At 41.1% G+C, this 15,673-nt stretch overlaps 1 protein-coding gene across 4 annotated transcripts; it reads left to right on the top strand.

The window, feature by feature from the left end:
* Window positions 1–276: 276 nt before the first annotated feature.
* Window positions 277–14,339, top strand: LOC112248424 (zinc finger matrin-type protein 3-like). Of its 4 annotated transcripts, XM_024417446.2 has the most exons (6): window positions 277–437; window positions 3,017–3,408; window positions 6,908–7,048; window positions 7,345–7,514; window positions 7,839–7,939; window positions 9,165–14,339. In XM_024417446.2, exons 1-6 carry the CDS (start codon window positions 320–322, stop codon window positions 9,371–9,373), a joined length of 1,131 nt encoding a protein of 376 aa, XP_024273214.1. In that variant the 5' UTR covers window positions 277–319; the 3' UTR covers window positions 9,374–14,339. The 4 variants fall into 4 exon arrangements, with proteins under 4 accessions (XP_024273214.1, XP_024273203.1, XP_024273223.1 ...); XM_024417435.2 differs by having other exon boundaries at window positions 316–3,408; XM_024417455.2 differs by having other exon boundaries at window positions 316–3,408; window positions 9,190–9,358.
* Window positions 14,340–15,673: the final 1,334 nt, after the last annotated feature.

The following is a 15,673-nucleotide window of genomic DNA, read 5'->3' as shown; positions in this document are numbered from 1 at the left end:
TATCATATCGGTAAATGTAGTGTGTTAGCGCTGGGGTGACCATGAATTTCCAAGTGTCGGATAGCTTGAATGCAGTAAATGGACTGTACCAACAAGAGAACAACACACGCATAAAGCATATTTTTCAAAGACTCGCCTTTACCAAATGTTTTAAATGTGTGGTTACCATGTTTGGGGTTTATTATGAAAGGCTTTACTAAAACGTAGCCAATGTAAAAAGAATAGTGTATAACTCTGAAAACACACCCCTCCTCTTCCCCGGTGAAAGTAGCTTGCTCGGTTCTCACGTCTAAACTGGTTCGAAGTTGGCCAGGATGCAATGATGGCGTTACATGTCAAGAATAGAGATGCTTCTTATTATCAAAGTGCCGATTATTACGGAAATTCGGTGCCTTTAAACTATCGGAATAACAGACATTATTTCGCCCGGTTACCAGGTAGGAAAAGGGTCGCATTCATTGCTGTCAGTAGCCGTGACACTGCGAATGGATGGATGCATGCAGCCTCAGCTACAATGTAACCAGTGCAATTTGCTGATTTAAGAGGGTGTAAACATGTTGGTATTATACTGTATGTTGAACTAGCTTAGTGTACAGCTATAAAACATTTTTGTCGAGGTTGAGCCTTCCCATTAATTTGAAGAGATTAGACCAACAGTCATGTTGAAATTAAATCTGTAATCAGAGGTTGCTGATCAATTCAACCCAAAATATATGTCAACAAAAATGTGTTTATTTGCTGTATCCACAGCACCATCACTGTTCCTCATTCTCTTTCAGTGCAGGTGTGATGTGGTGGATTGGTGTTTCATGTAAAATCAGCTAAAGTAATAATGGTCAGACCGGTGGGTGTAGAATGACATGATGGTCCCCTTGTTTAGGGGGAGGACCATGTTTTTGACAGTCTCGGTTCCCAACTCTTGAAATCTGCCTACTCTTGTCATGGCACAAGCTCATTGAGACACCATGGTGTAGTGTACATTATTCACATGATGATAATGGTGTTGATAAGGATTATTATGAATAACAGCTTGGGTCTGGACTTGAGTTTACCTTGTTCTATATTCTCTTAAGTGATTAAACCTGTTTATATAGCATATTTTGCAACATCATCTTTCAAGACCTAATTGTATTGAGTTGGTCTACTCAGTCTGCTGTAATCAGATGAAATGGCATTGTCCACTAAAATAGGTTGAAAGAGCTGAGTCTGGCAGGTCACATCCCTGGAGATGTTATAAATGCTTGATAAGCAACTTCATTTTGTACTATACCCTGATTTCATATAGCTTTATTGGTAAACATTAGTATTGACAGATTTGATCATTCAGTCTTGTTTTATGACAGCCTCCAAACTGGCCCCCAATCTTAGCCTATAGTCTTCGTGTCAACTATCGCTCACTTGAACTGGCAATAATGAGTCCTTTCAGACTGCTAACTCAATAGCCTAACTGCTGTGTTGCCATCTCTAACTAGGCTAACTAATGGGTACGTTTAAGCCGCAATTAATCTGTTATATGCATGACTGAGTGTTAACAAAATACCATAGGTCTCAGGGTCTTTCAACACATCTCCATGCTAAAACCATGTCTATCTTGAGACTTTGCAAGGCATTGAACATTTCGCAAATCAAATCAAATTTTATTGGTGACATACACATGGTTAGCAGATATTAATGCGAGTGTAGCAAAGTGCTTGTCAGAATAAGAGGACTGTAATTCTCTAATTAAAATATGAAGTTCTTATGAGTTCCCTTCAACCTTTCTCCATTCAAAGACTAGTCATGCACTTGATTCCACTGCATGAGGCATACACTTTTCACTCCATAATTGATGTGGCAGAGGTGACAGTATAAAAGGCATGAAATAACTATAAGTATGTGACAAACACCTCTCACTGTGAAGGGCTATTCAACTTTTGAAGGTTCTTGGTTATTATTTTTTTCTGTACAGATACCAAATGATAGAATTAGAACCCTCTCCTTTAAAACCCACAAATACTTTTCTTATTAAGTAAATCGCTCCAACACAGAGACCCAAGGCCATCCTTCATGATACATGGCCAATGACTACTATGCTCATTAATATCCCAGGACTTGCATTTTACTTGAGATCCCAGTGTTACGTCGCAGGAGGAGTGTTTTATACCCAAGATTCAAAAATATTACTTTTACTTTGACCTTGGGCTATGACAATGTAGGTTCCTGACTATTTTGGGGATTAGGCTATATTCTCCAATGAGCATGTGATTCAGGTTTGTCTCCTTGTTACTCTGCATGAGGAAAGCAGTTTACAGTATACTGGACCGCAAGGCTAAGCAGATTAGCAGTTTGGTTTCTACTTCATTGAAAAACCCAGAAAACATGTATATAAAGTTAGCTATTTTCTTGGAGAAAAAAAATGTCACACTCATATTTGAGAATTTTCAGGTGTTTGGATTACATTATGTTATTTATCAGAATAACATTGATGTACACAGTGGGCCTAGTATTGCCGGGAAAATAATTTTGTTTGTTATCGGATAGTTCCATTTCAAGCATGCCATTCACTTGGTGTCACTGCATGGCTGCTGGAATCAAAAACATCCCACACTGTTATTGGGTCTCCAATCTGAGTTGATGCAGCAGAAACATCAGACATGAGCACAGCCACTGACCCATCCCCCACATCAACCCGTATGCAGAAAAGATGTGGCCACACATGATTGCCTGAAATGTATCCAGTCAAGCAGGCAATAGTCTGTTTGAATCAGCACCGGATCAAGAGATGATTGAGGAACTTATTTTCGCAAGGAGCAGAGCCCATGCTTGACTGCAGGGGAAGTGTAATTTTCACAATGACTGCTGGACTGTGAAACCCACCATTGTTCTATTTGTTAGTGTCAGTTTCACTAGGGAGAAATGAACACAGTTGATGACTGTAGTTCTTGCTTCCTCCCAATGTTATACAGCCATTACATGGCTATAATAAGTGTAGAATCTAGTCTAATACATACTTTGCCATCATTGCATTGGCCCTCAGGACCAGAGTCTATGCTGACGCCTTCAATGAGCCTTTTTGGCCAGCAACAGCCGTTGTTCCAGCCAATGCCTTCTACACATACCCTTGGACCCCCTCCACAGACCCTCAGGCCGTCTACACCAGTGGTAGTGGCCCCGGACCCCCTCCTTTTCCCCCTCTACAGCCCTCTGTCTGCCAAACCACCCGCTCACCTCCAGCTGATGCAGGGCCCCCCCTGCCCTGTCCCACCTCCAACTGCCCAGGTGGCCCTCAGCACCAAGCCCCAGGAGGAAGAGGCTCAGATTGGGGCCACAGACCAGGACGCTACCTTGGATGAGCTGTGTAAGCCTCTGTACTGCAAACTGTGCAACGTAACCCTCAACTCTGCCCAGCAGGCACAGGCCCACTACCAGGTGAGCTGATTTACTGTACATGTAGCTTGTACCCTAATCTCGTCCACCAGAGATTAGGGTACATGTGGTAGCAATTGGGCCTGGGGACAAGCTTACTTGTAGGCCTACCCCAACACATATATTTTTATGGCAGAAAATGTTTCTCAATGATGTCAACTACACTGTGTGTACAAAGCATTAGGAACACCTGCTCTTTCCATGACATTGAGTGACCAGGTGAATCCAGGTGAAAGTTATGATCCATTATTGATGTCACTCAAATCGACTTCAATCAGTGTAGATGAGACCATTGAGACATGGATTGTCTATGTGTGCCATTCAAAGTGTGAATGGGCAAGATAAAAGATTTAAGTGCCTTTGAACGGTGTATGGTAGTAGGTGCCAGGCGCACTGGTTTGAGTGTGTCAAGAACTGCAAAAATGCTGGGTTTTTCACGCTCAACAGTTTCCCGTGTGTTTCAAGAATGGTCTACCACCTAAAAGACATCCAGCCAACTTGACACAACTGTAGAAAGCATTGGAGTCAACATGGGCCAGCATTCCTGTGGAACGCTTTCAACACCCTGTAGAGTCCATGCCCTGACAAATTGAGTCTGTTCTGAGGGCAAAGGGGGGTGCAACTCAATATTAGGAAGGTGTTCCTAATGTTTTGTACACTTAGTGTATTGCTGCTGATGAGTCTCTGATCCACCTCCACGTAGACGACACCATTCTGTATACTTCTAGCCCTTCTTTGGACACTGTGTTAACAACCCTCCAGACGAGCTTCAATGTCATACAACTCTCCTTCCGTGGCCTCCAACTGCTCTTAAATACAAGTAAAACTAAATGCATACTCTTCAACCGATCGCTGCCTGCCCGCCCGTCCAGCATCACTACTCTGCACGGTTCTGACTTAGAATATGTGGACAACTACAAATACCTAGGTGTCTGGTTAGACTGTACACTCTCCTTCCAGACTCACATTAAGCATCTCCAATCGAAAGTTAAATCTAGAATTGGCTTCCTATTTCGCAACAAAGTATCCTTCACTCATGCTGCCAAACATACCCTCGTAAAACTGACCATCCTACCGATCCTCGACTTCGGCGATGTCATTTCCAAAATAGCCTCCAACACCCTACTCAGCAAATTGGATGCAGTCAATCACAGTGCCATCCGTTTTGTCACCAAATATACTACCCACCACTGCGACCTGTACGCTCTTGTTAGCTGGCCCTCGCTTCATACTCGTCGCCAAACCGACTGGCTCCAGGTCATCTACAAGACCCTGCTAGGTAAAGTCCCCCCTTATCTCAGCTCGCTGGTCACCATAGCAGCACCCACCTGTAGCACGCACTCCAGCAGGTATATCTCTCTGGTCACTCCCAAAGCCAATTCCTCCTCTGGCCGCCTCTCCTTCCAGTTCTCTGCTGCCAATGACTAGAACGAACTACAGAAATCTCTGAAACTGGAAACACATCTCCCTCACTAGCTTTAAGCACCAGCTGTCAGTGCAGCTTACTGCACCTGTACATAGCCCATCTATAATTTAGCCCAACAACTACCTCTTCCCCTACTGTATTTATTTATTTTTCTCCTTTGCACCCCATTATTTCTACTTTGCACATTCTTACCATTCCAGTGTTTTACTTGCTATATTCTATTTACTTCGCCACCATGGCCTTATTTTGCCCTTACCTCCCTTATCTCACCTCATTTGTTCACATTGTATATAGACTTATTTTCTACTGTATTATTGACTGTATGTTTGTTTTACTCCATGTGTAACTCTGTGTTGTTGTATGTGTCGAACTGCTTTGCTTTATCCTGTTACGGATTCGGGTTCCCAGTTGGGACGTGGCGCATGGAACGCAAAAATATTCTTAGAAATATTTAACCTCCACACATTAACAAGCCCAATAGCTCAAATGAAAGATAAACAAGATTAGCAATTTTTGACAGATTTTTTTTCTGTTTACTATGGGCACGCAATTCCTCCAAAGGGGGCAGTAGTCAGCCCTATCCTTAACAGGTTTGCGTGGCATTAGAACAGGCATTCCTTGTTCTACTTACATTTATGAGGGGATAACAGTGATGACTGACATGCCCAACAAACAAACATTTTTTATTTACACTCTAAAGCTTCTAAAACCGTTCAAATGATGTCTGTATGTAAAGCAGAACTCTCAGGGCAGCCATTCTCCCAAACTCTCTCTTGGCAACAGAAAAGTTGGGACAACTTTGACGTCATCGCCCCCACCCTTCCCAACCAGCTACAGATCTGGGAACAGTTCCTATCTCTTCAGCGCGATGTCCCCTTTCAGTGGGGCCTGCCATTGTGAGAATCGCGCGCTCCCTCGAGTTTTGGCGGGCTGAAACCTCCGGGTCACGCGAAAATACATGCACTTTCATGCGCACGTCGGGTCCGGAGCTCTCTTTGTTCCAAGATTCACCAAACGATGTAGGTTTGTCTGCTCACGCTAAGGATTGTTTTCTATGTTTAAAACATGCTAAAGCTCGATTCTGCACTTAGTTTGACCAGTTTAGTCGACATATAATATGTAATTTTGAAATTTTGATGCGCATCCACTAGAATTTTGCCTGCATTTTTGTTTGATAACCTAAAGACACAGACTTGAAAACCAAACACAGTTTTTGGTAAGTATAACTCCTTCCATGTCTTCTGATCGAAGAACATCAAAGGTAAGGGAATATTTATGTGTTAATTATGGGTTTCTGTGGACTCCGAGATAGAGGAGACATAATGCTAATTTCTGAGCGCCGTCTCATATTATAGCCTAGTGAACGAATTCTGTAACGTTAAAAATAAATGTAACACAGCGGTTGCATTAAGAAGAAGTGTATCTTTCTAACTATATGTAGAACATGTATATTTAGTCAAAGTTTATGATGTGTATTGCTTGTTATCTGACGTTAGCTCCGGCAGATATCATCATTTCTCCGGACATTTGAGTAGCATTTTTGAACATGGCGTCATTGTAAACAGAGATTTATGGATATAAATGGCATATTATTGAAAAAAACATAAATGTACTGTGTAACATGTCCTATTACTGTCATCTGATGAAGATTTTCAAAAGGTTAGTGAATTATTTTTCTTTTAATCCTGCGGTTGTTGATTGCATATTTTGTTCAACGTGGCTAATTCAAATTAGCTGTGTCTTTGGTGGTGGTTTGACATAAATATGTGCTATGTTTTCGCCGTAAAACATTTTAGAAATCTGACTTGCTGGCTAGATGAACAAGGTGTTTATCTTTCATTTGAGCTATTGGACTTGTTAATGTGTGGAGGTTAAATATTTCTAAGAATATTTTTGCGTTCCATGCGCCACGTCCCAGTTAATGTCGGTTCCCAACTGGGAACCCGAATCCGTAACAGGTTCCCTTGCGCTCACTGATGATGCAATGATTTGGTTTATGACACTATGACAATGACAGTGCGATGAGTGGGCTGAACTGTGGCTGTGGTATTGAATCATACATTGTCTCTTCTCCAGGGTAAAAACCACAGTAAGAAGCTTAGAAATTTTTATGCAGGCAGCCAGCAGCTGCCTGCCATCAGGATTCCGGAGGTAATAGAACCAGTTTCCCAGCAACCCCTCACGACTCCACCAACTGAGAGTACAACTCCAAAACAGGTAACGCTTGGCGTTGGCACAAGGAATGTGTTTTTGTTCAGCAAAGTATAATACTGTATGAGCAAGTACAAGGCCTGTGCATTTTCAGCACATTCACTGTTTGGATCTCTGTTGTTGATCTAGAGAACTGCAATCAAATAGAATCTCCTCATTAGAAACATCCATGATGGTTTGTAGAAAACTGTCAGCACTGAAGTTTTTAACTCTTTTCATATGTAGCGTTGGAACTGGCAAGAGTGTCATTTTGGCTGGTGAAAGAGCCCTTTGTATAAACTCACTCATTGTCTTTTGTTCAGCCGGTGTCATTTAACGGTGCCAGCAGGGTGATCTTAGCCACGGAGAACGACTACTGCAAGCTGTGTGATGCCTCGTTCAGCTCACCTGCCGTGGCTCAGGCGCACTACCAGGGCAAGAACCATGCCAAGAGACTGCGGCTGGCTGAGGCCCAGCAGAGTAGTAGCATCATGTGAGTGGGTGTTTCTACTGCCTCCCCACCTACCACCAGGAAGACAAACAACAGATGCAATGTGCACATGGCCATTAAACCAACCATACTTAACACAGAAATCCTGCCCCTTCAGCCATGCCCTGTTATATGAAATGCAATCCAGATTATGTTTCAATGCTTCCATTTAAAGAAAAATGCAAAAGCATTTGAAAGATGCATTCCATTATTTTGTCCATCATAGTGGCTATTATTGTTAGATATTTAAGAACTGTTAGGTTTATAAACTGCACATGGGTTACTCTAAAGACTTGCTCTCAGTAACGTGATCTATCAATTTTTCAGAGAGTCAACTGAATGTGTCCAGAGGCGTCCGAAGAAAGAGGGGAGTGAGTACAAGTTGATCAAGAACCGCAGGACCTCACAGGTGCCTCCTGCCATGCCAGGTACAGCACACTGAACCAAAGACATACCAGTAATAAAGTATGACCAAACAGCAAATAACTTTTAACAATATATAAGGAAAAATGTGTTGTTGTTCCACAATTTTGATGTACAGATCAGATGTAAGTAAAGTAAGTAAGCCTTGGACAAGTAAGCCTTGTCAGAGCCAGAACGGCCCATAACGATCAGATGAATTCAGGGATGTTCATAGTCTTCTTCAGAAGGTACAGTATATGTTTGAGGGTAGATGTGGTTGCCCATTTCCTTTTCATTGATACCAATGAAGCCTTTGACGGCTGGTGAATGAGACTGATATGCATGTGAATATGTATATGTATATCACATGTCCAGGCAGCAAGCAGGTGGAGGCTATTGTTTTTTGCTCCATGGTCGTAGCAGCAGTGAATACCCCTCTCTCATCACCACCTTTGCCAGGGAAATGTCGTAGGAAAGTTGAGGGGGTGGCCGAGGCTGAGGCTGGTTAGTCACTGTGAACTCACTAAGCACAGGCCCTCACTAAGCACAGCAACCGACGGCCACTCTGCTGAACCACAGACACAGCCTGCTCAGGTGGCAGGTGTCCATCAGACAGAGCCCTCACAGTTCACTGTTCATCCCCGTACCACTCTCCGAAGAGTCGCGAAATGTACATTAATACACAATTGTGCATGTGTGAAATCGGACAAATATAAACTCCCACCAATTGTTTTTAATTATTATTATCCACCCCCAACCTCCCACCACCCCACTCCACATACCCTGCACCATGGCCTTCTCCCCTTGGATCATAGGACACAACTGCACCCACTCGCTTCCCTTCCCTCAGGGCTCAGAGACTTTGCTGATTTAATTCCAGAAATAGAACTGTGTAACAGTCTCTCGCTGAGAAATGTGCTTTGTCTGTCAGAATTACTCTGCAAGGGCCCGTGATGGTTGCCTCCAGCCATACACACAGATACAGCAGAGCATCTATTTTCTGACCAACATACAGTACATCTCCCTTCTTCTAATGAGGGACACGTGTATTTCTTCTTGTAACATTCATATGGCCATGGCAGTGGAAAGCTCATCCTATGCACAGCCAGCCTTCCATCCCCATGCAGTGCCTGGCATCTATCTGCCACATCCATCTTTTCACACAGTGTTCACTGGTGAGCAGCAGCTCAACACTCACTCCATCACTCACTCTCCATCATTATGGTGTGTATGTCTTGATGTGTGACCCAGCCCCCTACTACAACCCCCGGCCCAGGCAGAGGATCCCCAGAGACCTGGCCATGTGTGTGACGCCCAGCGGCCAGTTCTACTGCTCCATGTGCAATTCTGGGGCCAGCGAGGAGGCCAACTTCCGCCTTCACCTGGAGAGCAAGCAGCACAAGAGCAAGGTGTCGGAGCAGCGCTACCGCAGCGAGATGGAGAATCTGGGCTACACTTAGGAGTTCAGCGCTGCAGCACAGGGGAGGAGAGGGGAATGGGGGGGGGGGATTCACACTGAATTTTGCCAATAGTATAGAAAGAACCCGCCAGGCTGTGGGGTATTGGGGAAGTTTATCTCACAATCGGTTTCCTTTCCCCAGTTTAAACCCTGTTATTACTTGAGTTTGAGTAGCTGAACATTGCTATGTGTAGTAGAGGAAAGCAAAGTTCTATTACAGGCTTCTACCAGCCCAGGTGAATGTACTGTGATTGCGATGACAATTATTAAGCGATAGGTATTTTTTTCAATTGTAAAAATCTGATTGACTGTTCTCTTTCCTCATGTGTGTTTACATGGGTTTGGTATGACTCCAAGCATCTTGGACATGCCAGTCAACTCAACCTCTGGTCCTGGTCCCTTATTATTTTGGGATGCTATAAAAGCCAGCTGCTGTAAGCGCTTGACTTCCCTATGGGAGGTGTGCTTTTCGAAGAGCAGAGTAACTCAGGAGAATATAGAGCAGGCCAGAGCAGGACTAGATTTAATTGGGGGGGATTTAGGGTTACTTCCACATGACCTCAACTTTGTTTAATTTAGAGAAAAGGGAATTTAGACTGTTCAAAGCCCAATTTGTTCAGGGGAGGAACACAAAGTTTGAGTTCTTATTCCTATATATCTACCCCTTAATCCAATGCATGTGTACAAGTAAATCTAGGCATTCATTGTCTGGTTCTTTTTTTTTCAGTCACAGAAAAATGATCGCTCGTTAACAGTGTGTTCTCTCTGGCTCTCAGATTATGTGTTTTTCTGTGTCATAAATGCTCTTGTAACCTATTTTAAAATGGCCTTTTTTGTAGTTCTAGTCAGACCATGGTTTATTTGTTTTAATTTAACATTGCCTTTTGATTTATAAGATTTACTATGTATTGTTTTCTCTTTATGAGTGTTTGTTTTTACAGACAATTAACCAGAGAAAATATCTACTGTTATCTAATGTAGGGGGGAGCTTCATGTGCAACATCACTTTATTTGTATACACTTGATTATACTTTCATATTTCACTGTATAAATTATGTTTGTGCAATGTACATGTGTGCATGATATTATCAGAATATAAATATATTTAAGTATTCATAATATGCTACTAGTGGGAGTGGAGGAACTAGGCCAGTTCGAGAGAGACAGAGAAGGGACCATTATATTGGACACAAGGTAGTGTATGGGAAGGAGTATTGCTCTTGTTATAGAGAAGTGGGTGGAGTTTCATACTGATTGATCGATTGAATTTGTTAGATAATTAAAAATAGCAGGCTTCTCCAGCCGGAGACAACATTACACTATTACAGGATTTGCTTTAATTATTGTTATTTGTTCTATAAGTTCTATCGATGTGTCTCGATCTGATTTGTATCAAATGTTTACAGAGAGTGGTCTAAAGGGAAGTCGATCACATTTAATGTTGGATCCATCCACATGTTGCCCGTTCCTTAAACCTAATTTGTCTTGTATTGCGATGGCCTACTGGAACTCTCCCAGAAATCTCATCTCCACTTTTTTTCAAGCAGTTTTAATACATATTCAGTGCCTCTCAACATTCATTTTGTGATGGACTGCACCCAGGGCTATGATTTTCTTTGAAACCACTCATTAAATGGGATACATTGATTATGTTACACATTAAGTGATCTATATTGTTCAGATTAACCACCCAGAGCAAATAAGCTATTTCTATCTGGGCCTAGCACAGCAGTGGAATTAGCCACTTTCATAATGATATGTAACATACCCCTTAAAGGGGAAGTGTGTATCTCACAGAGTATACAGTGTGGGTCTGAGTGCAATTCATTAGTCCAATGTTAGTGGTCATCCTACTCGATGCCCTATTTCTGTTTAAGTAAGTGGAGTTGTGTTTGACTGCTGCTACACATCCATCCATGCTAGTTTTATGGCTGTGGCTGTGCAGTCTGTGCTCTGTCCTCTGAGGCATTAGGCAGGAGCCATTCCTTGCTGGGAGTAGAGTAATGCTGCAGCAGCACATCTGTTTGCCGCTCTATCAGGGAGTGTGACCTGGCATGGGAACAGGCCATACCCCAGGGAGATCCTCACAGGCACAACAAACACTATCCAATGGACCTATCTGTGTACTCAGGTCATTGTTGATTTCCTACTCTCCTCTCCTCCAACAAGATATCATTGTCCGCTATGCATCATGGCTAGCTCTGAGTTTGGCTCTCTTCATCTTTTGTTCAGAAATATAATTTCTCAAAGACAGATGGGTTTATAAATGTCGAATGAAGTGAACTATATCTAGGGATAAGGGATGAAAATAAGGGATAGCTGCAGTGCCTTTGTAATGTCACACAATCACATTTGATCTCATGGCTGCCTTCGGCACAAACATGATTCTCAAGAACAATCAACCCCATTTCCATTGGAGGCAGAAATATTGCCTCTGGTGCAATATTGCAAATGTGGGATCCAAAGATCCCAATTAAATTGAATTGACTTCCCTTTAGAGAAAATAATTCTATAATGTCTTGAATGTACGTATATTTGAAGAATAACAGAATGACAACAGTTGTTTTTGAAACAATTGGAACACCTATTTTGGTCATGGTATAATATTGACTAACTATTTAATTAAAAAATGGTATACATGTTATTTATCTGGATGTATTGAGGTGGGAAACTGGGTTGGGGATTGGGAGTTGCATGGGGCGAGTGGCAGTGTGTGTGTGAGAGAGAATGTGTGTATGGACACATTGTATGACAGGGTCAGCTGACAAACTTGTGTTTCGCGTTAATATGGTGGTCTACAGATTATGCTCCCAGACATAAATACTGCTCTAATACTCAGCGTTGATCAAAATAAAGCATCTCTAGTGAAATGTTAATCTTGTTTAGTAGACAGTATGTATGGCAAAATATGACCCTAAAATATCTTTGTTTTTTATCCCCCTTTACTGCTCAGATAAACTATGGCAAATGTTATGTTTTCTGAGTGGATGACTGAAAGGAGTTTAGAATGATTTAATAGGAGACGTTGCTTTCTAAATGTTGTGTAGTTCTAAAATATGATGAATCAGTTGTTTTGGGATCATAATGGTAATCAATTTTTTACTTAGTAACTACTTTGCTCTATTCTGATTGGTTTGTCAATTGTTGGAGGATAACAGGAAGTAATTATGTTATATGTTATGTTATATGCATGGTAGCAAGTTAGGAGAATTTACACAGCAGTTTAGGAGAATTAACATAGCAGGTTATGAGACTGTGGTTAAAGTTAGGAAAAGGGCAAGGCTTAACACAAATGCTATCCTAAACTTCTACGAAAATCACTTTTGTATTGAAGTGGTGCGAAAAGAGTGTGACCCGGCTGCTGTAACCTGCTGTAACCCTTCATATATACACTCCCCTACTTATTTATTTGAACAATGATGCTAAAACGTAGAAATTAATGGTAAATAATGCATTGCGTCATTTTGTAGTCACTTTTATTGTAATTAATAATATAAAATGTTTCTGAACACTTCTACATTAATGTTGATACTACCATGATTACGGATAATCCTGAATGAATCGTGACTAATGATGAGTGCTTAACTTACAAACTTACAAAAATCATTTTTCAGGGGGTATGATATTTATGCCTCTGTAACTTTCTCATTCATCCTTATTTATGATTCAGTCATGATTATCTGTAATCATGGTTGCATCCACATTAATGTAGAAGTGTTCAGAGATTAAAAAAATGTGCTGTTTTATAGCTAATCTCATGCTATTTTACACATTCTGCCATGAGGCTGAGAGATAATTTAGCTTTTTTAGAGTTCAGGGATTCTTGAAAGTGGGGACAAACCATGTAAAGGAACAACCCCCCCTCCCCACCCCCCCAAAAATAAAAAATAATAATCTAACTGGATTTATGTCAACTTTGTTGACACATCATAAAAGCAATTAAATGTTTACAATTATTGTCCAACAAGTGTTTAAAGGCCTTGATTGTTTAATTATAACATTATATTATTCAAATATTTAATACAACTCTCCAAACTGTTTTTTGTTTTGTTTAAAAGCATTAATGCTCCAGGGGAAATTTGTTTTCATTTTGGCATGTTTTTTCTAGATTTAGAACTTAAAACTACATTTATAAAGCAAACATTAGACTATCCTTAAGGGCTAGCACAGTAAATACTAAAAACACATGTTTTTAGAAGAGTGATAAAAAAACCAGAATATTTATCAAAAAGTATCTATTTTAATTGGGTTAGCCATCAGTGACGGAGTTGACAAGCCACTGGCAGAGTAGACAACAGATTCTCAAAACAGGCATTTTTTTTGTAAAATATGTAAAATAATTAATTTGAAAATCACCAATTAAATCATAACCATACCATCAGACCTTTCAGCACTCTGACGGAGTTGACGTTATACAAAAATCTGACTGAGTTTATGTTTAGGTAGATGACAATATGAAGCACATTGTGTTGCATTCCATGTCTGAAATGTGCTGTATAAATAAAGCTTGATTTGATTTGACAAAGATGACATTTTCTGCTTCATTCAAGTGGAATACACAGTAGCAATTTGGTTTTTCCTCAGTTTCTTTATGACTCTAAAACCTTAACTAAATGTATCTTAATCTATCAGGTAGATGGAGTTGACAGTTTTGGTTGTGACCATTGTGATTCCAATGTTGTTTGTTTAAATTTACAGACTATGAGTGGTCTTGTTGCACTACATGCAATGAGGACATGAATAAGTGGTCCTTGTGGTATAGCTGACCCTGCTCATTCCTGATTCATTTAGGATTTTAGACAAATCTGACAGAGTTGACCAAATCTCCGGACAAATTTTTTAGGAATCACAGTTTTGAGAGAAATATTCTTTACAGTCACAGAGGGTTATTGCAAGAAACTATACTGAACAAAAATGTAAACGCAACTTGTAAAGTGTTGGTCCCATGTTTTGTGAGCTGAAATAAAAGATCCCAAGAATGTTCCATACGCACAAAAAAAAGCTTATTTCTCTCAAATTGTGTACATACATTTGTTTACATCCCTGTTAGTGAGTATATCTCCTTTGCCAATATAATCCATCCACCTGAGCGGCGTGGCATATCAAGAAGCTGATTAAACCGCATGATCATTACACAGGTGCACCATGTGCTGGGGACAAAAAAAAAGGCCACTCTAAAACGTGCAGTTTTGTCACACAACACAATGCCACAGATGTCTCAAGTTTTGAGGGAGTGTTCAATTGTCATGCTGACTGCAGGAATGTCCACAAGAGCTGTTGCCAGAGAACTGAATGTAATTTCTCTACCAAAAGCCACCTCCAACATTGTTTTATAGAATTTGGCAGTACGTCCAACCGGCCTCACAACCACAGACCATGTGTAACCACGCCAGACCAGGACCTCCACAGGTGGCCCCCTGGTCACACCAGATACGGACTGGTTTTTTAATCCACGCCCCTACCATTGGTATCTGTGACCAACAAGATGCATATTTGTGTTCCTCATGTGAAATCCATAGATTAGGGCCTAATGAATTTACTTCAATTATTGACAGATTATCCTTATATGAACTGTAACACAGTACAATCTTTGAAATTGTTGCATGTTGCGTTTATATTTTTGTTCAGTGTAGAAGAACGCCGCCTTTAACTGGTCGAATTGCAAACAAGCATGTGTTTGACAATTGAGCTGGCTTAACAGCAGCTGAAAATAGTGCCCCCAGTGTTTGTATACATAGTCATCCATCCACCATCTAAAGAACCCTCAAACTAAAAGGCCTGCAGTCCCAGGAAATCAGGTTGGTATGTGTATAATTCCACCATACGCTGGTGTATTTGTATAGGCTAATAGCATACTCATAATAGGAAACCACTGATGAATGACTCCTGAAAGGCAACAGTAACTGACAGGATCTAAATTACATTTTTTATTTGATTTAACCTTTAACTGGGCAAGTCAGTTAAGAACAAATTATTTTTCACAATGGCAACCTACCCGGACGACGCTGTGCCAATTGTGCGCTGCCCTATGGGACTACCAATCACTGCCTGATGTGATGCAGCCTAGATTCAAACCAGGGACAGCAGTGACACCTTTTGCACTGAGATGCAGTAACTAGATGGATAACCTCAGTTTCAGATACCTGGAGTTCCCAGGCAACATCCTAGTACTGTAAGATTCTCTCTTGTTCTCGCTTGTTGAAAAATGGCAGATTTGTTTTTGACCATTGCTTTTGAAGGCTCCTGAGAGTGAAATGTTTCCGAAAGGGAGACTAAAAAGCCTTGATAGATGTTAGGGTAT

This window comes from Oncorhynchus tshawytscha, linkage group LG01, assembly GCF_018296145.1.
Source record: "Oncorhynchus tshawytscha isolate Ot180627B linkage group LG01, Otsh_v2.0, whole genome shotgun sequence".
Lineage (NCBI taxonomy): Eukaryota > Metazoa > Chordata > Actinopteri > Salmoniformes > Salmonidae > Oncorhynchus > Oncorhynchus tshawytscha.
This window is presented reverse-complemented; position numbering and strand designations above follow the sequence as displayed.